We start from the raw sequence: 26972 nt of genomic DNA, 5'->3' as shown, positions 1-26972 counted from the left end.
GAGAGAAGGAACAGGATGTGGCTTTTCAAGATGAGTGTTTGATCCTGTCTGCTCTCCCTAAAGTTTTAGATCTCAAAGTCTGCACCCCTTTTGAAAGTAAGGTGGTTTCTTTGTGTTTGTTCCACTTCAGCTAGGCACTCCTTCTCCTCTTCACAGTTTGCCCAATATTGCACATACTTTTGTTTTCACCTATAAAATTTGAAACACACTTGTGTTGTCTATAAACAGTTTCAGGCATCATCATCTCCCAGAGCTTTCAGCTGTTGCTATAGAAGCCTAAATTCTCTTTGAGAGAACTTTCCAATAGAAAGAAGTTGATGCTGCAGGAAAGTTGTCATGGAAATATGCAGCAAAAAGGGAAAGGAAATCTCAGTTTGATGACTATTACACAGGCTTACCCAGCCTGGTGAAGTGGCTCCCTATCTGGAGATCTGCTTCTGCCCATTCTTTTGGTTGTGTTCCAGTGGATTGGAAAGCTGGGGACTTGAACCTAAAGAAATAAATTTATATATTTATATAAATTTATATAACCAAACATACCTCTTCAACTCAGAGATTTATCCAGATTTGAGTTTCCAGTTGATGACAGACCAGGAGATTCCCAGCAGCCTGGCTCTAATGGGGGATGGAGCTGTGGCACAGCTCTTTCTTTCTTCTTTCTTCTTATATTTATGGCAATGACCACTCTGAAAGGATTTACTGATATACTACGATTGAAATGAGGCTTTCAGAACCAATTTTTAAATTAAAAACTAAAAATAGTTTATTCTTCAAGCTTCAGTGCCATTCCAGATTTGAACAGGAGCCCTTTGTGTCCAGCTAAATGATGGGATAAGCAGATCCCGTCCCATAAATTTCTTATACCATCACCAAGTTTGGTTTGCTCTCTGGTTTCAAGCTTTTTGTGCCCCTCTTACTAAAGCCTCCTGATATCTAATAAATGTGATTATGAGTGAGCTGCCTTTAAATATCTATTACCAGAGTCACCATGGTAACTGCTGTAAGAGTTTCTTGCTGGTAAAAGGTTTCCAGCTCCCCGAGATACAGCAGGGCAAAATGCTTAGGCTGTTGTTTTCACAGTTTGAATGAGATCAAAGAAGACAAAATAACATATTCCTGATTTTTGATAGCACTGAATGTTAGTGGGACTGAAAGTAATAAGATTTATTCTGGAGCCTGTCCTCAGGAATAGAGGACAGTTCCACAGGCAGGGACAGCCCAGGCTTTCCTTGGCCAGCAAGCTCCTGCAGGAACGGGAAGATGTCACTCCCTCTGGCTGAGCCAACACTTGGCCTTTCTTTCAATACTGTCAACAAGTGAACTAATTAACCCTAATGAAGGATGCAAAATTGTGATATTCCACCTGCCACAGGAGCAGGCAAAGTTGCTGAGTGATTCAATGGAGAGTAGAAAAAATTGAACTGGCTTGTGTGTTCTCAAACTGCTCCATTTTCCTCTTGGCCTTCAGCTGCTGTGTACCAGGGCAGTGGTGTTAGCTGGGCAATATTCAGAGTGATTTCCCTGCTGTCCTGGTTTCAAAATCTTCCTCTTCCCTTCTCTCACATCTGCTTTCTGTCCTGAGCGCCTGTTGTGCAGCCAGTCAATCCTTTGCTCTGTAATGACAGCTGTTTCTATAGGCTTCCACATGACAGAGTCACTAATGTCCCTCATGCAAACTGTTACCTCAGGGGGTTGTTTTGCTTTCATTTATTTATTTACTTATGGTAAACAGGTCACAAACCCCATAGGAGTTTCTTCTTCCTTTTCATGCAGTATGTTCTCTTGCTTCATTGCCCTCCTACTTTAATATCTGCTGGAGATTTTAAATTATCACTTGCTTTTATAGGAACACAGAAAACTGAGCACCTATTCCTGCTGCTTTCCCACTTCATTGCCTGTGCCTCCTGCTTCTGGCATTTAGGTTTTTTGGTAAGGGAGGCTTCTGCTCTGGTAATGAGCTGTTTGGTGTGGTTGTGCTGCACTGGAAAATGAGACCTTGAGGGGAGGAGCAGTTTGCATCCACTTTATGTGTGGGGGGACAACTGGTGCAGCAAAGCCAGCACGAGTGGCACTGAGCACGTTTGATGGGAAGATTGTGCCTGCAGGATGAGCTCATGCTGGTGAAGTGTTGATATTTGTCCTTACCTGCCTCATAGGCAACATGAGCCACGTGCTAAGATCTTTTTTGCTGAGCTTAAGGAATGCTTCTAATTCATTTTAGTTATAAGGTTTATTGAGTGCCAGATTTGCACCAGGGGTTTAAAATCTGAAGTGATTATGATCACCGACCTAGAGATCCAAGGAAGTAATTTCATAAGAAGTCTTGAAAGCAGAACCTGTGTCTCAGAATGGAATTTGCCTGCATTATACCACTACTTGTTTCTTAATGGTTCTTCTCTAGCATTGTGGTTAAAGCTGGGAGGATCTCAGTGTTTGGGCACTTCAGATTTCAGCTGTATGGTTCAATTTCTCAAGCCTGCTAAGCTGATTTAAAAGTTTAAGCAGTAGCAAACCTGTTTGTTCATACAGGATGTCTAGAAGAAAGGAATTGTTGAACTTTAATTTAGATTCTCCCTTTTTTCTGGATTTGATTACATCATCAAAGCCAAATTTCTATGCTGAATTTCTGGGTGCCTCTGTATAACATGTCTGTCAAAATTGCTGATTTATATGGGAGTTAAAATCAATGAGACTGTAGACCCTTGCTAATTTGTGATATTTATTCAGTAATTTAGGTGCTTTTATTTCCTGACCTGTAAAATAGATGAGTTAGTAAACTACTGCAATGATCAAGTGATTCTGATCGAGTGTCTGTAAAAGATGCCGAGAGGAAACACGAGATGGGAGCTCCAAGGCATTGCTGTGTGGGGAATCAAATATTGCCAAGAGCCTTTTTTCTGCAATCCTGATCTGCATTAGAGGCCTTGTTCCTCTCCTGGGACTTGAACTCCTCGTGCTTCTGGAGCTACCTCTGTGGATTTGTCCTGGTTTGGTTCCTGCTGCGCTCCCCATGATGATCCCACAGCTCCGCTCCCGTTCCGGCTGTCGGCACTTCCAGCACGAATCCCTTGGAAACAAAGCCGATACCTCAGGTCTGTCATTTGCATCCCCCTGAAACGCACCGAGAAGTTCAAAGCAGTGGGACATTGCTCCAGAATCCCGTTGGGGTTTTTAATTCCAAGGCAGCCTCCAGCACGTGTCTTCTCCAGTACTTCATTTTGCTCCGCAGCTCTGCATTGTCAGTGTTTTAATGGAATGTTTTTCTGTTCTGGGCTCCTTGGAGTTTCTAACCTGTTGGAATTTCTCTCCCGTTAGGTGATAAAATGCCAGCTTTTCCAGCATGAGATCCCTCTGGGACAAGAAAAGGGAGCAAGTAGGGTTGTGCAGAATTTTGCCTGGGTGTAGGCAGTAAAAACTTGCTGTGCTACTTGAATATGGTAATTCTCTATGAATTGTTAATGAGTGCCACATTATAACCTATATAGCAGAAAACAGCAAGGAATAATGAAATAGAAAGTTACTCCCTTTCCCTTAAGTCTTTCTTGCCTTTAATTATTGAAATAAAATTTTAAAAAATCAGTTAGTAAAAAAGAGCAAAAAGAACAGTCTAAGTCTTACTGTCCTCTTTTGGGGAAGAGTGCTTAGTATTGCCTTTTTTGCATGTTTAGATTTACCCACATTTTGAATAATAGGGTGACTGCAGGAAAGCTGTTCTTGGTTGTTGATGATGCCTAAGGAAGTAGAGACATTTGAAAATTGCAAAGAATAATAAACTTTGCATAAATGTGTGCAAAAGTGATCAGTGATTTTTATTTTAAGTACAAGAAGTATGATGAGTGTTTCTTTGCTACATAGATTTCCTTTCTCATTTTGCCTTTTTCTGTGGATTGGCTTTTTTTTTTTTTTTGGGAGGGGGTAGATAAATATGTGTTAACTCTTGAGTGTTCTACTCGGAAATGACAGAAATACTGAAAAATGCTGGCACATCTTACAGACTTACTTTTGAAACAGGCAGTTTCCTAATTCTATTTTTGACTGACTCAGTGGCTGTTCCCTTGGAAATTCTCAAGTTGTTGTCTGGTCTTCTGAAATTTTGGCAATAGGCACCAGAGGAAGCTGTTTTTCTTGTCTCCTATAGCACTCTATGTTCCATAAAGCATTATCTGCCTTTTTTCACTCCAATTTAATTATTCTAGCCTCTTCCAGCAACAAGCATTTTCTCCAGTTGCAGGTCAAAGCTGGTAGCCACAGGCTGAGCTCCTCGGGTGTTGAGTAGGAACACAAAATGTGAGTAGTCTCTTGAGAACAGCGAAGGAAAAATAAATCCCAGTTGTCCAAGCCAGCTCACACAGCTTGCTTGTGCTGGTGGAGCCTTTTGGCAGCAGTTGCAGGAGTTCCATCCACACATTTGATCAGCAGCATCTTGTTGACTGAGCAGCAGTTGTTTTTTGTCAAAATGGAAAGTGGTGCCCCATGATTCACTCTGCAAACGTCCACCAGCGGCGTGAACTTCCAGACATCTGCACTGCAACTGAGAAAATAAAGAAGTTGGGATCAGTTATGTCCAAAAGGGAAGAAAGCACGGAGTAAATGCTGTCCCTAAGCCACGGCCTGACTCCACTAATGCTCACTGTCTGATGCAGGCTTGCCTTTGTAATTGCTTTTGGTTTGCTAACTCCAGACAGCAATGTCCCAAGCCTTACAGCTGAATTAGGGACTTGCTTTAAAAAGACATTGTTATTGACATAATAGCCTTGTTTATGGAATTTCTCTCCCTTGTAATTAAGCTTGTTTCATGCACAAATGCAGTTAAATATGGCATAAGTATCTGTAAATGCAAAGTTATTTTAAACCTTGTTCCTTATGTGAGCCTTTTTTCCACACTATTCATTTGCTTCTCCAATGGGCTGTGCCACTCAAAATTCTGCCCTTTGCCCATTTTATTACATCCTTATCCATGTTTGTTCTGGTGGAATTGTACCATTAATGCAGTTTGCAACATAAAGCCTTGAAATTCCTCAAATGCAGTATTTTAAAGGTATTAATGGCGAGGTTTGATCTTATTTCCTCATACCTTGTAGGGAAGTTGTGGGAGCAAGTGCATTGAGCAGAATGCAGGCAATATGTTCACTGTTATTTTGTCTGTCAACCAATTTTGCCAGCTGGGTGAGAAACTAGCAGATACTTGAGAAAAGTTTATATTGCTGCTTTAAATTGTTTTCTCACCCTGGCTGCGTGAAAGTAATCATGGTTAAGGTCCTGGCTTTCTTTGAGCCTGGCCAACTCATTTTAGCTGTTTGTTTCTGGGCTGGTTTTTCATTAAACAGAAAGGCAATTTATCAACTCAGAAAGTTTTATGCTGTATAATTATTTGGTCTAAGTAAGGAGATTGGGTAATTATAGCCATAAGGGCTACCAGAAAACCTCTAAATAAACAAATATACTGTCTGGTCTTGTTGGGTTTGGGGAAATTCTCCACCACTATTCCAGGCTGTCTCCCCAAGCTGAAGTATGTAAATGTTGTGACTGTCTCCTTACAGCCAAGCATTTAATTTTCAGGTTTCGGTCAAGTTATATTTATCAAATGTATCCCAAAGATATTTGAGAGTGCAATCCAGGAGCTCATCTTGCCTCCCCACTCCCTCATCTCAGTTCTTTATTTCTCTTGGCTGGAGGACAGGAAAACCTATCAAGCTGCCAACACTGTTATCCCTCAGAGCCCAAACAAACTCACCAGCAATGGCAGAGGGGAAGAATGCTGCACTCTGAAGAGGGTTTGGTTTCTTCAGCCAAAGAAGCTTCTCAGCAAGGTGTCTGCACCTGATGTCCCTCCATTTGTGAGCTCAGGGTCCAGGTACCTGCAGCTGTTTGCCCTGAGCTGGTATTTTTGAGCTGCATCTGTTGAGTTGTGAAGGTGGTCCATGATCAGAGCAGACGGATGAGCTGCAGTCCCTCCTCCCTCCCCTGGGTACCCAAGTGACCGCATTTCCTATGCCTGCATCATGTGTGGGCTCACTTCCTGGGGGAGGAGGAACACTGCATTCAGATCAAGTATCTACAGGAACTTCCTCCTTATCTGAGCTGTGAATAATCTCAAGAACTCTGAGTGTTGTGTGAAAATACAAAATGGGTAAGTTCTACCAGTGGTCACACAGCCTGACCTCCGATATTGAAGAAACTGTCAAAGTAGGCTGGATAGAAGGATTGATACATTGTGGATGTTGGCAAAGTTGGAATAGCACCTGACTAAATTTAGGCACTTAACACTAATAATGTCTGCCTGAGACCTGCTAAAGACAGAGCTTTATCCTGTGCTAAGTAAGTCATGGTGTGCTCTTTTGTCTTGTTCTGTCATTTTAAGATAAGGCAAGATCTCGTTAGTCTTAAGGAAAGTTGGATCCCAAATCCATAATCTTCAGAGAAGACATGGCTTGGACTCAATCTGTTTTTAAGGTTTGGTTACTTTATGATAACAGTAGTGGTGCCAACACTGAGTTGAAATAAATTTACTCTTGGCATAACATCAGCTTCCTTCAGGCCCCTTTGGCACCTCGAGTAAGGAGGTTGTAAGTACGGTTGGACTATTCAGATCCATCAACACTTTTAAAATATTATAAATCTTCCCTATTTCTCTACTAGAAACATCTACTGTAGTATTAACATTACTTAAATACCAGGTTCACACTGTTGGGAGGGAGAATTGCTGATCTGTAGTCACAGACTCTCTATGTCTTTGGTCAGAGGCACCAGGGGGTGATCAGAGCCTCTCTAGAACAGAATTGGACAAAAAGCCCTATTTTAAACATGTTGGTTTTCTGTTTGAAATTTGGATTTGATGTCTTTGCATCCCCTTTGTCTCCTTCAACTTGATACTATCTCTGCTTGCTTTAACTCTGTTAAGACCTCTGGCCTTTTTCTTCCTGTTTTCAATAATGAAATTATTTTCAAAAATCTGAAGGAGGAGGAATGTTTGCAAGCATTTGTTTGCTCTTTTCCTTTATTTGCTTTCTTCTAAATAAAGAACAGATTGACCCTTCTTGGGTATCTCAAGTCACTCAGGAGACTGATTCTGGTTAGTTTTGTAAAAGCTTTTGTCTTAGTGCATCTTCCTTCCCTACACCCACTTTTCCACTTTGTTGAAGCAATGATGGAGGCAAGGGAAAGGTGTCCTGGCTGTGATTGCTGGCACTCTGGGGGATGTATTATTGTGGAATAGAAAAAGCTTTTGAAAGCTGTTTCTGTGTTTTCCTCTGAAAATGCCTTTTTTCTATGCCACCTCCTTGCCCTTTCTCCGTGGTCTGTGCTGCATGTTTTTGCTTGATTGGATCATCCAGACCAGTTTGTGGTTTATGCTCTGCCCAGTGTCCAGTCCTGCACTTGGGGGATGATGGGACCCTGAAAGAAGCTCTTCATCTGCTTTAAGGGTTGAAGCATCTCAGTGTTTTTGACGTAGGCTACAAATTGCTTTCTTGCATAAATCCTCCTTGCTTTGATGAAAATATAACATTTGTCATTCCCCTGAGTAAGCGAGTGCCTGTGTGTGTGTGCTGAATGCCGAGGCGCTGGTGGAGCCAGCTCACTTCTCTGTGTGAATCATTTCTCAAGCAGCTCTCTGTATCTCTCTGCAATGTGGTTTTCCTCTCAGGGAAGCACTCAAGCCCTGAATTTTCAGTCTGGCTTGCACATGCTGTCAGAAGCTAGTAGGAGACACTTTTCTTTTTAACGCAGAAAAGAGGACAAGCTTTTACTGTAAGTATTTTATTCTATTATTTTTTTTTATGGTGGGAACTGTATTCTCTCTAGAAGGATTCTTGGGTCAGTAATGTATTCGTAGAGTGAACGAACCTGCTTTGCTCAAAAAAACCTTTTTCATAGTATCTCAATGTAAAACTAAATTTAATTAATTAAAAATAGGGTAAACAAGACTGTGTTAGCTGAAAATGGGCTGGAGGTGATCTAAAACCCATTACAACCACAGAAAGAAGTCCCCTTATGAGAGCTGGCTACTGTATTTTCCTCCTGCTCAGCTACGTAGATTTAATGACAGAAGGGGTGAATCTGTTTCTGTTCCTGCTTTCTCCTCTGGCAATTTACAGTCGTTCCCTGACAGTGAAACGAAGCAGGAGCATTGAACACGTTTTCCTCTGCTGCTGCATGAGTCCAGTCAAGGAAGGGCAGAAGGGAACGGGCTGCTGAGCCAGGAGCTTTGGCAGCTCATGTCTGTGGGAACAGGGAGAGCACTGGGGGCACTCCAGGTACCTTTACAGCCCCATGGCACAGAGCTGGTCAGGTTCTCAGCAGAACCCTTTCATTACAGCACCTCAACTGTTGTCTTTAAAATTGTATTGTGGAGGAAGATTGGTCATAGAAACAATTGTAATAATAACAGCATTTATAGAGCAGACAATATGGCAAAGTTGTAGAGATGTTAATTAAGCCCTGTGCATGTGACAGTAAATGATTAGTGGTAGAACTGGTTTGAGAACAGGGATTCTCTACCTTTTTCTCTTGTGTACAGTTCCAGATATCCCCTACTGATCCTTTCTGGTTTGCATGTTTCTTTTTAAATTAAAGTGTTCTTTGCCCTGTAACCTCAGCAGGAGAGAGGATGCCTGATTTTGCTCAAGCAGTGTTGTTTGCACAGTTGGACAGGTAACTACTTCAGAAATTCCTCATCTTAACATGCACATGACTATGTGTTACCCCTTCCCTTTCTTGTGCAGTTGTAAACCAATTTAATTTCATTTTGTATCCCACAACAGTGGGTTATTCAGTCTATCAGTGGCCCCCAGAATCACAGCTGCAAACTGTTGGGTACTGTTGCTTGGGTATGTTCTGTTCCTGTTTTTTTATGAATATTTTTTAAATGCAGAAGTCCTCTGGTTTCTCCTGCAGCTTCGGAGTTATGTCCTCATCTTTGCAAAGAGCCCTTCCTGTCAGAAGTTCATGGTGTTGCTCATAAACGCTCAGAAGTTCCTGGTTTATGAACTTCAAGTGAGCTATTCTGCACTTTAATGGGAGATAAATATCTCCTTAAGGGATAGCTTCCAGATCTCACTTATTTCTCTGCACTGTGATGGATGGAAAATGGGAGTCAGGGAAACATCCCAGCATGTGGCAATCTGTGAGGCTGCTTGCTTGTGTGCTGCGTGACAGATGTTGATTTATCTAATTTTTGCTTTTTTTTTTTCTGTGGGGTTCCTTTTCAAGGCAAACAAATGAGTACATCTTGATAAATATCCCATTTAGTGAACAATTATTATCCCATTTTTATGAATGGAAAAACTAAGGCATGGGAAGACTGCATGGCTGAGGGGGTATGATGACCCTGTGCTGAAGCTGAGGATGGAATTGGGTGGAATTCCATGGAATGTGTTGCCTCTGGTATCATCCCTCCATGGTCTTGAGGGGACAGGGAAGCTGCCAGTCTCTGTACCAGTATGTACCAGTCAGGATTACCATGTAGCCACACGCTGTGCATCTCTGCTATTCCCAAAAAAGTCATCATTCCTTTTCTTTCTTGTAGTTGTATCTACCCTACAGAAAATTGTAATGACAGGTAATTATCAGGCAAACCACTTGTAATTATTCTTAATTTCTTCAGCAATTATATGCCTCTTGCTCTATCTGAAATGAAAGCTCCTTTTCTTCCTTCTTGTGGGTTAGCAAAACATGAAGTGGCCGAATGTGTCACTTGCTTTGTGCTGTATTCACTGGGACAGTAGTTCAAAGAACATGGATTAATGAGCAATAGCTGCCTTGAAAAGGCTCTAAAACATTTTTGTTCTCAACCTGAATTTATTGAACATGAATTAAACCCATCTATTCGGGACAGAGTCATATTGGGGAAAGCCAAGAGTGACCTAATTCTTCATGATTATAACATGGTGGTGACTTCAAAAAGGGAGCTTTAAATCAATGCATCATTTTTAGATGCATTCTTCTTGAATCTTCCTGTGCATCCTTCAGTAACATGATGTTTGTGATTCAGAATTGCCACATCAAGTAGAAAATTACAGCTGGGTTGGGATTTTTGTTTCTTTGTCCTCTCATTTATAAGATCAGAGGTCATAAGGAGGTAGCAGCATTTGTCTTCTGAGCCGTGTAATGGTGACTGGTTAGATAATCAATGTGAAGGAGGAGATGGAGAATCTATGTACAAACAGTGTAATTCAAATACAGGAAAAGCATGTTCCCAGACATCTCCAAGTACAGCTTTGGCTTAGTGTTCCAGCATCAGTCACTGTGCTGGATGACAGCAAAGATAGCTGTGTTTTCCTGTCTCATAAATGGCCAGCAGCATGGAACAAGGACAAGGGAAATGCAGATGAATAAATTCCTTATCCATGTGCACACATGAAGATTTTGTTGTGATTTCTGCATTTTTCTCATGTGATCTAACAGTGAAAGGCTGACAAATCCAAAACTCCAGGGAGAGCTTCTGTGGAGGAGGGTGGGCAGAAGGTTTTGCAGTACTCTTCATGCCTGAAAAAGTCATCAATGATTCTAATGGTTGCTGTGGGAAGAGGATTTTATTTTGAATGATGTTGAGACAAGGAGTTTTGTAGTTGCTGGCCTGGCCTCTGGCAGCCTTGCTGGGATGGTTTTGGAGGCTCAGCTGATGGCTTGAAACCTGTCATGTGTGGCTGCCAGGACCTGTCCTTGCCTGGGCCATCTCTGATGTACTTTGGACATCACTGGAACCATTTAGTACATTTGTGTGCTACATAATAAATACCATTTGTAGGGAATTTTTGAAAACACACTAAGGAAATAAGCAAGAATAGCCTTAACACAAAAATGTGAGCTGGTCACTTACCACTGTAACCACAGATAAACTTTGTCCTTGGGAAGTTCAAGGGAGTTTCCATTATCTGTTTCTATCTGACACCATGAGGAGAAGGAAAGGAACCCCCTCTGCAATAGGTTGCTTATAGAGGAGAGGTAGAGCTGAATCTCCTGGAAAGAAAATTCTCATCTGATGCCACATTGAAAGTGCTCTTTTGATGTTTAAGAGTTCTACAGAAGAACCATTAAAACAAAAATGCAAAGCAAGCTACAGCCCAAAAGAGGGACTAGATGGGTGACCTTGGGAATGTCTGTATCCTCATTTCTTTGTAGTTCTGTGTCTAAAATTTAACAGCATTTTTAACTCCTTGCAAAATCACTTGGATTCTACAGCTGCCTAGTTGATTTATTATAATACAATTTTCTTCACTCTTAGAAGTTGAAAAATAATAATAGCACTGAAACAGTCTTTGCTTGAGGCATGAATAAAGCCAGCAGAATCTGCCCTGCTGTCTGGACATGAAAATTTCCAAGTGATGTCTTGTCTTCTGGTTCTCTACCAGCAAACCACGAAACATCAGCTGCAAATGAGATTGGAAAGAGTCTGCTGAAGTAGACCAAAGGAAACTGTGAAGTGTCTGAGGTCAGGTTTATAATTGATTCTTTCTGGGCAGCAAAAGGAGACTTAGAGATGAGGTTTTGGGAAATGGGTATTTTTTTGTCTGAGTTGTGTTTGGGTGGAAGCAGGTGATCTGGCTTGGGGGGTTTTTTTGGTGGGTTTTTTCATCCAATTCTAATTAAAGCTAAGCTTTTTACCAGCAAGAATCCAGCAAATGTCTGCTTAGAGGAGTGATGGAGGAAGGTTGCGCTGAGAGCCTCAAATACACCAAAACCAAGGTAACAGGAATTACAGCAAAGAGAGAATGGATAGACACAGAAATCCTACTGAGATAAAAGGAACAGATGCCTGAGTAAAGCTGCTAAAGGTGACCACATTTGTTTTTATCTTTTAGCCTGATCTTATTTCCAAATAGATTTTTCTCCATGCCATTTATCTCCACGTTGCCAATTACTGTATTGGGACTATCAGCTTACCTTTGATTCCTAATATTGGTTAAGAAATCAAGATGAGTCATATGGAAGCATCTGTCAAGCCTAAAAATTGTTGTTTAAAGTTAATTGATGTGAAAAGCAGAAGAGAATTCTATTTTAGCCCAGCTGTCTATCCTGCCATAGAGCTTCCTACGTGACACTAGAAAATGCTTTACAGTTTACTGAACTTGCTAGATATTTCTATGTTCCAGTTGATAGTTTGTCTGAAAATAGCAGAAGTTGATTAGAAGGAAAATAGTAGAAGCATTATGCAGATTTTACAACAAAAAAGAAAAAGAAAATTGTGCTTCGAATTTGTGAGTGCATGTAATAAAGCTTCTGGAATGGTCTGACCTTTGCATGTAATGAAAATAACTGAATTACAGGAGAATGGCACTGGGGACTGTGGGGTTTGACCCATCAAAGTCACACTTGTGTCCTCTGAGAGCTGTATCTGCAGAGTTGGGACTTTGGCCTCATCCTTCAGGGTTTCTGGGCATTCCCAGGTCCTGGTGAAGCTGCCATTGGCACATTCCTCTCCAGATTCTGTAACGAGTTTCCGTAACTTTATTTCATTCCTTTTCCCAAAGCATCTTGGGAATGACTCTGCTTAACCTGAGAGTTCTGCTGAGTCCTGAAACACAGACATGGGCATCAAAACCTAAACTGTATAACAATTACATGTGGGCTACAGATGATTTCCATCCCCCAACAGGGATTTGTCTGTGTAATTTCATTTCTGTAGATATGCTAATAATTTTTATTTATTTAATAGTGTAACTCCTAGGTTTCTCGACTGTGAAATAATATTGCTTGTCATCATTCAAATCAACCTATCCCTTTTAGTTCTTCAGAATAAAGTAGCCTTTAATAGTCAACAGAATGTGTATCCTAGAAGTTTATTACACAGAACTCTTTGTTCCACAGCCAGGTCTAAAGATCCTGGAGCCCTGGTGTTGTTTCTGCTGATGCTGACTGCTGTGAATTAGGATAAATTCTTAGTACAGTTTTTCTAGCCATAAAATAGGAATCATCCTAGGCTGGTTCTAAAGACTTTTATTAATAAATGCATGTGGACTGACTAATAAAGAAATGTCTGGGTTCTCAGCCTTTAATAAAACAGTAAAATTTCAAGTAAAATTGACTTCAGAACTTCTGCCAACTGCCAAAAGGAGTCCTTATCAACATATTGCAAATATCCTTTAAAAATACCTGTAAGAAAGAATGAACTGTATAGCATGGCCTGAATTTTTAAAGACTGATGCCTGCAGGGAATTCTGAAGATTACTGAGAGAAGCAGCTCTGTCAGGACCAGCATTACATTTTTGGTAAACCTGATTACCATTGCAGCACCTGTTTCAGAGTGTATTCAGACACTACTTTTGGGTGTAAGATCTTTTAAAAACCAACCCCAAACCCCTGCAGTGGGGAAGTGCTTGGCCATGTGACCAATTTTGAAGTTACATCTTGCCCAGTCCAAATTTATTTCAGCATGGGGCTACTTCCTCATTTTCAGAGTACACCTCCAAGCAGGACATGCTACAGGGATTTAGTTTGGCCAGCAGAGTTCCCTGCTTTGGCTGATGCCAAAGAAGGACTTTGAATCTCAGGATGGCAGTAATTCTGTTTGCTTCCTAAGGAAAATTCCCTGTGAAATGTGCAAAAAGTGAAAATTTTCTCATTTGAAATTTATTGACACAAAATGGGTGTAAAATTTTGTCCCTGTGTTTGCAGAAACAGCTTGGTTGTGTCTCTTGTGGAAAGCTGCTTCTCTTGCAAGTCTCCCTGGGGGTAGCCTAGAGATCAAATCGATCTCTCTGGGGTCCTTGTGGAAGGAAAGGCTGATATTTAGGGAAAATACAGCAGTTACTTCTAACACAAGTAGATAAGAGCTGGATTTGATGTTTTTAATAAATGTGCTATTTCTACACCAGGATAAGAGAAACCTCCTTGCCAGTGTTGGGTGTCCTGATTGCTGCCTGGCTGCAGACATTTGGGATAGCTGAGTTAATATTTTGGTTCACTGCTACCATGAACTTTTTCCATGAGCAATTTTGTGATGCTGAACTTCAGGGTTTTCCATTGTCCCCACTGCTCACACCTTCCACGGAGCTTTTTTGTTTTGTTTGTTTCATTGTAATGCAATAAATTGCATTTGAAGGAGGAAGAAAGCGGATGTTGACTCTGAGAGTGGATTTTCTGCTATCATCAAAGAACAGCAGGACTTTTTTTTTTTAAGTAGTTTTATTTTGCACTACTCCTGAAGCAGTACTTCTAATAACTCAAATATGTGTCACCTACTTAGGAATGAAAGCAACTTAGGAAGTGTGCAACCTGGCTTGATGCTTTGAAGTACATATAAGGCTTGTGGAAAGTCTTGGAATCTCACTTCAGAGATGGAAATCTTTATCTACAAGGCAAATTCAGGTTAGCCAAATACCTGAGAAATCTTAACTCCATCTTTTACAAATGCCAGTTCTCCTATAGATACATGGAAAACTAATAATAAACACTACTAAATCCAGTTATTTCTTCTCAATTTTAGTTTCATCTGCTTAGTGCAATAAAATGTTACTGAATCCACATGGCAAATAATTCAGCTCTCTTTACATGAGAAAGCCAGTTTGCCTCGGGCTACTGGCTGTATTTCTTAACTTGGGGTTTGGTTTGTTTGCTTGGTTTTTTTAACTACCTCTTCCTTTTACTCCTAACGTCATGGTCTAATGAGCATATCACTCCACTGCAACTTGAAAATGTCATGGATGACTCAAAATTAAATTCCTTTGGATATCAAGACAGCATCTGTACAGCTTAAGGCAGGAAAATATGAGGTACAGTTATGAAGAAAACCAGAGGGTATAATAAAGCAGTGTATGTGCAACCACTGGATCTGCAAAAAACCCAAATTTGCATAATTTGGAGATCTAATCAGCAAGAGAGTTTGCATGTGTAGTTGCCTGTTCACCCATGTAAGTATGTGAATGTTAAAAGGATTAAGAGCCTGTTAAAAGAAAGGTTTTTAAATATTGTAAAGGACCAAAGCTTGCTAAGGTGGATCATGAGCTGTGGGAATGCTAAATAATATAATCTATTGTAATATAGTTTACACATCTGTCAGGGCTTTACAACAGTGATCAGCATAATTATCACCAAAGACTCTTAATGAGATCAGTGGATGGCTCCTCACTGGATGTGTTAAGAATTTTAATGGAGTAATGCCTATACTTAGCAACTACTAACTTTTTAATTCCTTTATTTAGGAGCTGTTAGGGAACTGCTGTGGAGAGAGCAGACAGCTCTCCCTGCAAGAGGCACCAAGGACAAATGGAGGAAATGTCACTCGCTGCCTTTGTTCTCTGTAGAACAGCAGCTGAGCACTTGACATTGCCTTCACCTCCGTGCAGAAATGTTCCCTGAACAGACCGTGGTGGCACCTGGAAGGTGCTGTCACTGTCAAATCCACCTTGGCCCCAGACAGATCTGTCCTGGGAATTCAGCAAATGCTCTTATTTATGAAGGTGAAATCAGGTACAAAGCAAATTATGAGATGTAAAATGTGACCAGAGCCACTCCTGACTCAGGAATAAATTGCTTCGGTGTTTCTGTCCAAGCTCACTCTTCCTCTGAGCACATTGCCAGGTACTGGGCACTCTGTGGGTGAGGAAATTGCCTAAACTTTGAGGATGAAGAAAAACAAATGGCAAATTCTTAGTTCAGCTGATAGTTACACATGTAAAGAAATTCAAAGATATTTATTAATGAATTTCCAGTATTCCTAAAATCCTGTGGATATTCTGGTTACCTGTTTAACAGACAAGGAGCAAGTTACCCTCTGCCTACACAAGGCTGAGCTAAAGCTACATCCTGTGTCTATTTTGGAAAACGAAGAAAAATGTTGCTCATATGAAGTGGGGGAGGACAGGAGATACCAGGCTGCCTCCCCTCCTTCACATTCCCAGCCCAGTAGGCTGTTGAGACTTGAAAAAATATCCAAATAATTATTTTATTCTGCTTATGGTTTGGATTGGGCAATGGCTGGTGAAAATGTATGGGTTTAGATCTGCAGGAGTGGAGGGAGCTGTTTAATTGGCAGCTGTCAGCCTACTGAGGGAGACAGGCTAGTTGTTCCTGCTGGCAGCTGAAATGTGTTCAGCTGGATCCAAAAAAAGGAAATCACGTCTATTTGCTGATTCCTGGCATGATTTCTCTCTTGCATAAGCTTATCTCTGAGGAATAGTGGATCTGGATCTTTGCAAGGAAGTTGATTTTTTTTTTTTACTATGTTTTGTGAATCTTGGTATTGTGAAACATCTTTTTATCACGGATGCAACATCAACTGCTGCTCCTCTAGAAAACTCTGATAAATTAAAGATATATTTTCCATCCATCTGAGGAAACTTGCTTCTCATGTGGCTTTCTAAAAGTGAGTGTTATTTCAGTTGAAGATGCTGGATCTAATGGCAAAATAAGTAATTTTCCTTTTATCCCATGGTTGCTTTAAATTGCTGTGGGTTTCAGTGTTCTCAGTTACTATTTCATTGTGCTTCAACATTCAAAGGTGTTCTGCTGTGTCTGAGAGAGGTTTTGGGACCTAAACAGTCCCCAGAAAAGTTAATGTTCCTTCTGTAGTTGGTATGAAACGTAAAAGTGTTTGTAACCTGCTCTGAATGTTTCTCTAGGCTTAGTGTTGATGTGAGAGGGGGGATCAAGTTTAGCACGGCCTTCTCAGCCCTTTAAACTCATGCCAGATTCAGGTATCTCTCTTGCCCTTTCAGGTCACATAAAGATAAGTTATATTTTTGTATGAGTGCATAAATACATATAAACATTTTCTTTTTTTTTTTTAAGAGTCTGTAGACTGAGTTACTTGGGAAGAAAATGAAGAGTAGTGCCAGGCCTTGGAGTGCAATAACAAAGCAAGGGAGCCATGGGATTGACAGAGGAAAACCTCTTCCCACCATCTCCACAGGAATGAAGACGTCCAAATCCTCCACTTCCCTTGCCTTTGAATCCCGGCTCAGCAAGGTACTAATCCTTGGAGATTAATTGTAGACTGTTCAAGCTTTCCAGTCTTGTTCCAGGTTAAAGCTTTGGTTTAGTCCTCAAACCACTACACCCACTGTATTAAGTGTAGGGAGACTTAAATTTTGTTGTATATTAGATTAATACACATTTCTCAAAGTATTTTTACGTGTACTGTATCTGTACACTCTATGTGTGAGGGAATTGCCTAAACTTTGAAGATGGAAAAAAACAAATGGCAAATTCTTAGTTCAGCTGATAGCTACATGTGTAAAGAAACTCAAAGAGATTTATTAATGAATTTCCAGCATTCCTAAAAACCTATGCCTCTGCCTTCAAGGCAAAATATCTTAACAGAAGATACTGCAATGTAATAAATGCATTTTATGAATCCTATTTTTCTATACATATAGATTTTAAAAAATAGCAGAAACTTCTGACAAAGTAGTGTTTTTAAGAAAATGGAATAAGACACCTGAAATGCTGCTGCATCTGTACCCTTGCAGCCAGCAAACAGAAATAACCTGATCATCCAAATTAGACCAAGGTTGTAACTTTCCAGTAATAAAGTTTAATGAACAGTACATAGCAGGGTACAGTATTTAGGTCTCCTCTTGATTAAAACTTCATTGTCACAGTTATTTATTTAAAGGATTAATTTGTTGAACTTGCTGTGTAGACTCCTAGTTGCACTTACCAATAGGGTATTTCAGTGCTCCAGGCAGGTTGTGCTGTGTGGTTGAGGCAGCATCTCTGAAGGAATGCTACTGAGGACACTAATCAGGAAATCTGATACGATTGATTTGTTAAATTTAGTGTTAATTGCGGAGACAATTCTTCCTAATGACAGCTAATGGCTTTAAATTGTCATCCAGCTGCAAATGCAAAATCATCAAAGTGGTTTCCTTGAAAAAAGGGAGTAGAAAAGGCACTGTAGTTGCTGCTATAGGAAAGAACACATTGAAGAAATTACTTCAGAGAGAATGCAGAATTCTTTAAAGGTCAGAAAGTCAGGTTGTTCCATTCTCCTCCTAAGAGTGAGCTGACAAAACCTGTGCCAGAAGGCAAAACGTTCATTGTTTGGTATCCTGGAGCACGTCAACACTTCAGCTATTGAAACTTATGGGCTCACAGGGTCCAGGAAACCACAGACTCTGAGTCAGAGGAGGAGATGAAAGGGAGAAGGAATTAGAGTTGAAAGATTGCATTTCGTTTAAATGTTTCACATTCAGGAACCATTAAATAGGGGCGGTGCTTGTTGTGTGCACTCTTTTCTCTTAACCCAGCAATGGTGCTCAGCCTATGCTTCAGGGACCCCCTGGTGTCACTGGACAACTTCAAAGGAAGGATTTTCATTTGAGAAAACATTTTAGGTGTCCACAAACTCAAAAGTATAGAAAAACTACTGCTCTAGGGAGACTCTCCAAAGCTTTGGTCTTAAAATACTTGAAGGAAATTGATTAGAGGCTGTTACTAGAGGCACACAAAATCAGCTGACCAAAGTTCTGAGATAAACTGCAACTTCTGCTTGCTGGAGCAAGGTAATTTCTGTGTTTCTCTTTGAATCTTACCTTGTGCTTGTGTTCCATGGGTTTCTTGAGTAGGCACTTAGAGTAGACTTGTGTCACCAGAGATTCCTTCACAAAAAGTTGCCAGTAGACCATTCCAGTAAACTTTTCCCCTGGCCTTTCAATTACTTGACTTTTTGAACAGTCTTTCCCATTTTCATTCTTTACTGTTAGTATTTTATCTCTTAACCCACTTCACGAGAACCTAGAATGCAACACAAATACAAAAATTATGTACTCCAGTTATCAAGGCAATATTCCCATGGGGTTACTTTATGGAAATGTTATTTTTTTCCAAGGAATGTTGCATTTTAACTGATGGGAATATTCAGGGTTCTGACCTGTTCCACCCTCTGTGTTGCAGCTGAAGCGGGCGAGCAGCGAGGACATGCTTACAAAACCTGGGGCAGCAGCAGCTTCAGGAGTCTCCAGGCTGAAGAAGACCATCACAACAGGAGCCATTTCAGAGCTTGCTGAGAGTCGGCTGAAGCCCAGCACAGGTAGGAATAAAGATTCTGTGACCTGTGCTGTGAGTGTCACTTGTTTTGCCAGTGTGCCAGCAGAGTGTCCCCTATCCCCCTTGCAGCACAGCCGTGCTTTTCCTGTTGTGTGCCTTGCATCCTACACCTCACGAGGCAGGGAAATGAAGGGAAAAGGGAGAAGCTGGATGGTTTTAGGAACCATCCAGGTTTTAGGAACCTGGGCAGCCCCAGCAGCCAGGCGGTGGCGCCGGTGGGCCGCGCCCGTCCCGACTGCGGGTCCGGGGTGGATCCAGCCTGGGACCCAGCCCCAGAGCAGGATAGCGGTGGAGAGCCCGCTGTCTGAATTTTTCCCATTTATCAATAGCATTCTCTCATCTCTCTCTACTGAATGAGCAGAGCTGTTTCCCCGCTGCTCCTGGGACACGGCAGAGGCGTGAGAACAAAAAGCCAGCCCTGGGCATCCTCATGTGCAGCTTGTGCTGTTCCTGAGCTACCCCGGGGCGCTCTCTCCCCAGCAGCCTCAGCCCCAGCATCTTGTTCCCATAGGTTTCAGACCTAAGCCTGTTTCAAAAGGCAGCGACACCATCTGCATACCAAGGGCTTCAGTGCAAACGCTCTGCTTTCCCCCAGGAGCTCAGCAAATGCTTGCTTTTGTCTGCTCCCTGCTGGCATTTCCAAGGGAATGTGAGCTCTTATTAAATTTGACCATGACCTCCCTATTTGTCACAGCCTCTGCAGGTTTTGGCTGTGTGACAGAAGAATGTTACTAACCAGAGAGAGATTTCTGTTAAAAGAAAAAAAACAAAACAAAACAAAAAAGCCCCCAGCCTTTATATACCCTTGGAAGAAAATGATGTGTCTTGTAACAGCACAAAGTTTCATAGTAACCCAAAGACAGATCCCATTCTGCTGTTAATCAGTGTGTAAATCCTCAAATTTATAATAATGACTAGCTGTTTCCAAAGGAATTTGGGATTCACAAGCCAATAAAGAGGCATGATGCTTGGGAGGAGCCATGCAGGAAGAGGAAAACCTGTACAGATGATGCAGCACAGGATCCTGGGAATGCAGCCAGGGAAACAGCACTGCAGGGAGTCCAGAATGGAATATATATGTCAGATACCAAAACACAAGCACTGGAATAGAGAGCCCTCTTCTGCATGCAGCTATAATAACTGGGATTGGAGGAGGGAGATTGATGATGAAGACTACTTTAAATACAAAGGCTGAAATGGTTTATGGAGGTCAAGTTACATCTGGGTATTGCTTTGCCACTTTAAATTACATCATTGGATATAACCTCATATATTGCTTTGCATCAGCATTTGGAGAAGCTTGAATGGGAATATTAATGCTAAATGAAAAGAGAACAAATATATAGATAAACACTAAGAATGTGTGTGTTACCCCTCTCTCTCTGACCTAGAGAGAACTGTACCAGCTCTTACAAGGACTGTTTTAAGTGTGTATACAGTGTCTTACATGTCTGTTTTTACCATGGTTCCATAATCCAAAAGGGTGCTTGGAAATCCAGCTGTATTCTGAGAACGTGTCAGGGCCACTGGAAGGTGCTTGATCTTATTGAGCAAGGTTACAGAGCTGAATGCTTTGGCACACTGAAGAAAATACCAATAGTCCCACAGAAATGGTGTATTGTTCCTAAGAGAACTAACAGTGAACATGACAGAGGGCACAGCATGTTCTAGGGAACATAAGTAAGAAAGGAAAGAACGTTTTCAGCTGCTGTATTTTATTGCAGTGGCATCCCAAATAGTCTGATTGTGATCAAGATGCAATGCTGACTGTGGAGCTAATCCAAGTGAGAACATTCCAGTAGCTGGGAAATGGAGATGTTTGTGTATGTAGCCAAATGTGTAAATCTAGGAATTTATTCTGAAATCACTTTCTTTTGTTTCTTTGATGGCCTTCATCTGTTCTGTTTTCCTTTCATGTCTTGACTGCAGGCATTATGTCTCCCCCTTGTTTGGTTTTTTTTTGTCTGTTACTCACGCAAGTGGTTTGATTATTTTGCTGAAATGATATTCTATTAGTTCCAGCCACACTTTGGTGGTACTCAGTATAAAATTCTTGTGTAAGAGAATTTAAAGGAAAAAGTTATGGAGATAAAAAAGCTTAGGTTTCTTTCTTCTTTGGGTGTGACTGTCCATTTGTGTGTTGACCTTGAGCAATAAGACATGTTCCAAATGCTGCAGATAATAATTAATTGACCTCAAAGACTGGTTGTTTAAATAGAGTTGTTTCTATGCTGCAGTTGGTGGGGTTTCAGTTATTTATTCCAGCCTTTTATTGATGGAACTACCCCTGCATGCCCTGTTGGGAGCTAACACAGTAAATCATAAACAACTTAAAGGGGGATGAGGCCAAGCCCATGTGTCCATCCTTGGCAAGTGGAATTGAGCAAATGGAGCTGGAGACTGATTCTGTCTGGAAGTTCTGTGCTGTGATGTTTGGTTTTGTAACTCCTTGGCAGTTTTGAAATCCCAGGCAGTGGGAAATGATGCACAGGGGGAAATAAATGTCTGCTTCCTTATCCACAGTGTCATGTCTTCCCATGTGCTGTCCTGAAGTGACCATTTGGGTTTGTTAAAACCAAGCTTACAGAGCTCTGGCATTGTTTTTAATGTTTCAGTAGATGAAAAGGAGCTGGACAATTATAAAACATGAGAAAGAGTTCACTCATCTTGGAAAACATTGATTTTAATGCATGTACTTGTAAAGCCATCCAGTCTATGAAGCCATATAGCAAAAAAAATACTGTAAATTGTATAAATAGAGACGTTTGTGTATTCATGAGAAACTAGGACTCTCTTCTCCTAGGGTTCAGGATTGTGAGAAATCAATGACTTCAGATTCTGCTCCTTTGAGGTCTGCAAGCCAAGTAACTTTAATGCAATTTCACAGAAAATTTCAAAGCTTCTTATGTGATCATATACCTTACAGGAAGAGCATTGCATGGGAGACCTGGTATGTAAATGGAAAATTTGAGGTTCAGGCAGATGAAATTACTTTATCAATGGAGCCTGGAAGTAATTCCAAATCCTTGCTCTGAGTTCTGTCATTCAGTCCGTACAAACTCTCAGTTCAAGCACTTTCTGAAAACTTCCCTGGAGGCTGCCTGGTTTAATCATGTTCCTGTGCTGCTTTTATGTGATTTCAGTGACAGCTGCTATTATCTGTCAGGTTGGACAGGAACCAAAGAGAGTCTTATGCTGAACATCAGAAAGGAGAGAGAGCCAGGATGTGGGCATGGCACAGTCCAGTCACACATCATCCAAAAGCACTGAGAATATTTCAGCCATTCCCATTTCTCACAAATATATTGATTTTTATATCAAGTGCTGCCAGCTCCAATAGGAGGTATCAGTTATCCTTGAAATGTAATTGGAATAGCTGTACTTTGTTTTCTTCATCAGCTTACTTTTTATAGCTAAATAAAGGGTAAATCTCTCTAGACAGCTTGATTTTGCCTCAGAAGCAGTAGAAAACTGTCAATAACAATGCTATTATCACCTACCTTAGTATTTATAGAAATTCTGGTTGTTTTACTGGCAGGCTCAAGTTCTCTCTAAAGGCCAAACCAGGAGACAGGTGCTACACCTTCCCACAGTGGTAGTGGGGTGTGCTACATCTTTGGAGGCTGGGAAAAGCTGAGATGGCAGCAGGACTGTGAGGGGTGGCCTGCTTCATCAGAAATTACCATTTACTTCTGTGCATAAAATGAGAAAATCAATACTTGGCCTGAGTTTTCAGCCAAACAAAATAAAAAAAGCCTGTTGCTTTCTGTGTGTTCCTGCTGAGTTGATCCACATCCAAGGCTGGAGATGGTGCCAATCCAGGAGCATAGAGGAGGGGAGCTCAAAGATATTAAGAGTTTCAATTATCTCCTCAGCATCTCATGTCGAGCTCTGAACTCTGCAGGTTACCTGGACAAAAGCTGCTAATCCCAGAGTGGAATATTGCCAGCATTGGAAATGAAGCTGCTCTGAAACATGGGCTGTTGTAATAAACCCAGCAAATTAAATAGGGAAACAAAAATTCCGAGAGATTTGGCATAATCAGAGAAAACTATAGAAGGGCCTGAGGCTTATATTCTGTTGTGGCACTGTTTAGGTTGAACAATCTTCAGCTCCAAGAAGGAGGGGCTCTGTTTTGATGAGTTTTTCTGTGATTTCTCATCCACATTCCTGCCCAATAATCAGAGTTAATGTCCCAGTGACTATGATACCTGTGTATCTTCAGTTCCTTCCTAGTGCTGGTAGAGCACATACCATTACTCCATTTGTCTATCATTGTTTTTTCATGTAGTTTATGTGAAAAGAAAATTCTTAATTTCTCTCTAAAACAACTGCTTGCAGCTTTTCTGTGTAGATAGTGCTGGTATTCAGAAAGGAAAGGCTTTAACTAAATGAGGCCAACTGGTCCCTGCCAGCACTGGTGTTAGTGCTGGGAAAGCTTGAATATCACTGCTGTGATTGTTCACCTGTGGCTGATTCCAGAGGGGAGACTGTGTGGTTTTATTGCACATAGCACTCATTAAGTACGCTTCTTTCCCAGCAAAATTGAAAATGTGGCATGCTACGGATTTCCAAGCTTCCTGCATGTTCACAGAATTGTCGTTTTCAGCTAGCTATTTGATAGTAATATATGCACCCTATCAAATTTACCGTCTTTTCTCAGCTAACTTCTCTGCTTGGTGTTTGCCACTTCCTGATGTGGGATAAAAATTTACGTTAATGTGAAGCTAATCCAGACCAGAAGCTGTCTCTCCACGGTCAGAAAATTCAAGAAAGTATCTTTTAAAGAATAATTTTCTTTAAAAAATAAAAAAATCCTTGGGAAAAAAAAAATCTAACTGACAATTTAGTAGTTTATAAGATGCTAATGCACCCCAATTAGGACAGGAAAAAGGAAAGTGATTTCTGTTGAATGACAGCTCTCTGACCTTGGGGCCCTTTTACTCTGCCATACATCAGCTTTTGACAGCGCCTGCTTTTTGTGATCTGTCACATCAGAGCACTGCTATAGGTTTGGGAGAGGCTGTTGCACTTTGCATTCAGGCTCGTTACCATCTCATTTTTCTTGTGAACGATAGTGCCAAGTGTGAGGGACACTAATGAGATCGGTATGTTCTGTTCCACCGGGCTCCATTGCAACCAAATGGCTGAGCTCATCTAGGCTTTCCCAGGAGCCGTAAATATGCTTCAAAACCTCATCTGGAAAGACACTTGCATTTTGCTCCCCCTTCCAGGTACAAGACACAGCTCTTGCATAATTATTCTTTCTTACAAAGAGATTCTAGCACCAAAAGTGGTATAAAAAGGAAAGGAAGACTCAAAATATTGCTTTGTCAGGCTGCCATTCAAATTGGCAAGAAGTGCTGCGGGAATTTAACATGCAAAGGAATGGAAATGTGTCTGCATTTACATCCAGAGCTCTCCATGCAGCTGGATATGCATATTGACATCTACACCCACCTATAAATATCTGCAGGGATGTTTAACATATTGCTACAGTAAGAACCTGAACCTCCCTGGCATTCCTTAGCAAAATGTATCCTCTGTGTGTGATTTCACTGGGTGTCAAGTAGTCAAACTTAGTTTCAGCACCAGTTTAGAAGATTTCACCCACTGTCCTCTGAAGGAAAAGCTCAAGGTTTGAGGGAGATCAAATTTGGCATTCCAGATTTAGGTTATGGCTGCTACTTGTCAAGTTTCCCTTACTTCTTCTTACAAGGATTTTTTTCTTGCCACAGCCTGCAAATACAGTTGTTGATTGCTGATGCCTTTACTGAAAATATTCTTGTATTACATTTATTGCTATGTTGTTTTTCTTGTTCTTTGAAGCTTTGCTCTTCTGTGGGCCAGGGACAGTTGTGCATCCTGGAATGGCTGGGAATGGGAGCTGCTTCACATGACTGTTATTCAGGCAGTTTTTTCCTCTTTGATAACTGGCAGTGTAGTGAGACCAATGCATTTAGAGGCTGTCTGGTAGGATTTCTGATCCTGTTATGGATAACAGGGTTTCTGAGAGGCATTCACTGGCTGGTTGCAGTCATCTTGCATTATTAAACAAGTAGGAGCTCACTTCTGCTGACAACACTCTGCAGAATGTACCTTTTCCAAGTTTTCTTGCTGTCCTAATCTACTGCAGAATTTACATTTCCTGTGCTGAATATCTATTAACACATTCTGAGATTCTGCATTCAGTTTCTTATTAAAACCACCAGTGAAAGAGACCCTTTTCTCTGTGTATTCCTCTGAGAATGACTTTGTTGGCACACGTGAGCCCCTCTGGGACCTGAGCCAGTTAAGAGGATTCAGTGTGTGGTAGGGATACTGAAATGCTGAATCTCAAAGGCTGTAATGACTTAACTCATTAAACTGTTGACAGGTAATTGGCTCAAGGCATCACATATAGGGAGGATTCATTACAGCTGTACAGGAACTGTGGTGATCCCAAAAGCCTTGCTAAGGACGCCTCAACAGAGAGGGGAGCATGCCTGGATGCTCCAGGAATAGCACAAATCTGGGATCTCTCAGCTTGTTTTCATTTCTTATCAGGCTTCTTTGCTGAAGTTGTTCAGTGAAGTCAACACAACCTTGCTCTGACTACCTGCCCTAGGTTAATTATCAGCTTTCCTTTAGCTGGTTTGAGGAGAAATGATCTCTAACACAAATTCTCTGGGCCTAAATGTATTGCAGCCAGAATGCTGTGGCAGAGGGCCACTGTGTTTGCACTTAAAGAATGAGAGGGAGAAGGAAAGGAACGCAAAGCTGGCCTGGTTTGACAAGTATGCAGATCAGGGGAGGGCTTGGCATTCCTTGTAGTATTTTTTGTCCACTGGTTTTTTTTCAGCAGCTCTTTGCTTACATTAGATAATACTAGAGCAAGAGGGGAGGGATTGACAGCTCCTGGAAGGCTGTGGTTCTGTGCCATGAACTATGACCTCACTAAGTATCTTTACTACAAAAAATTTGTTTCTAGCATGGTTAAAAAAAGCTTTTGTTCATCTGCAATTCAGCTCTAGATGTTATATTCCTAATCCTTTGGGGTCCACTATTGGGAATGATATGCAAATTCTGAAGATTTATTTTCCCTGCTACTTATGTACTTGATGTTCATAAAATCTTTAGCATTTAAGGAAGAAGGAGAGTGTGATGGTGTGAACTCGTGATGTTCACACTTAGGGCCCATTCAGTTTAGTCCAGCATCAGGATCTGTAACTTCTTTAGACCTCAGCCTTCTGGAGAGACTGTCAGCTACCTGGCCACTGCAAATCTGAGATTTGGTGGCAACTTCACGCTTGTTCTCGTCAGCATAGATTACAATTTGAACAGAAATTATACTCGTTCATTTGCTGCATTAGGAGTAGGATGCAAAGAAAGTTATGCCTGGCAAGCAAGTCCTATCATTTGACTAGAGAGTTGAAAGAATTATGTATATCACACCTTCAATAATTAATTCCCATTCTCACTATATAGGAAAGGAGTGTTTGTGAAGTTTTATTGGCAGTTCAACAAAGAGCAAGGGGATGAGTCAAGCTTCATGCTTAGGAAGAGGCCAGCTAATCTGCTTTGTAGAGCTGAAATTCATTCATTTTTATACCTTTATTACTGAAGAGGAAGGGAAAGTCATGTAAAATGTTCAGATAACAAATAGTTGCCTAAAGATTTAGCCAGGCATCTGTTGTAATTTATTACCTGGTTCCCATGTCATGCTTGCTGTTACTCCTTTTTCTTTTTCCTCAGCTTGAGCTGCAAACTCCATGAGCAGTAATCTCTTATCCATGCCTTCTGCTCAGGCTGTAGCTGTATTTAAAAATTTCTGCTTTATCTTTCATTATGGACCTGGGCTAAAAGTCTTTGGCCTGACATCATTCTCCCTATCATGGTGTTAGAATGTTCTGACTTACGTTTCATGCCACTGTCAAAAATAACAGATTGGTTCTTCCAGTCCTGACTCTTCTGCAGTGCTCAGATTTCAGGTGTGTTTGCTCTCA

At 41.1% G+C, this 26972-nt stretch overlaps 1 protein-coding gene across 4 annotated transcripts in view; it reads left to right on the top strand.

Annotated features, from left to right (window-relative positions):
* Positions 1–7624: 7624 nt before the first annotated feature.
* SPECC1 (sperm antigen with calponin homology and coiled-coil domains 1) overlaps positions 7625–26972 on the top strand; it is a 74792-nt gene continuing 55444 nt past the window's right edge. For 2 of the 4 annotated variants that reach the window (XM_058854406.1, XM_058854409.1), the window contains exons 1-3: positions 7625–7749; positions 16729–16905; positions 18835–18970. In XM_058854406.1, the coding sequence (XP_058710389.1) occupies positions 16759–16905; positions 18835–18970 (283 nt within the window). In that variant the 5' untranslated portion in view covers positions 7625–7749; positions 16729–16758. Of the gene's footprint in view, positions 7750–16249; positions 16304–16728; positions 16906–18834; positions 18971–26972 lie in introns of those variants that run through there. The other 2 variants (XM_058854410.1, XM_058854407.1) reach the window with 2 other exon arrangements.

Source organism: Poecile atricapillus, chromosome 21 (assembly GCF_030490865.1).
Source record: "Poecile atricapillus isolate bPoeAtr1 chromosome 21, bPoeAtr1.hap1, whole genome shotgun sequence".
Classification (NCBI taxonomy): Eukaryota; Metazoa; Chordata; class Aves; order Passeriformes; family Paridae; genus Poecile; species Poecile atricapillus.
Note: the sequence above shows the minus strand (reverse complement) of the source record. Positions and strands in the feature narration are given on the sequence as shown.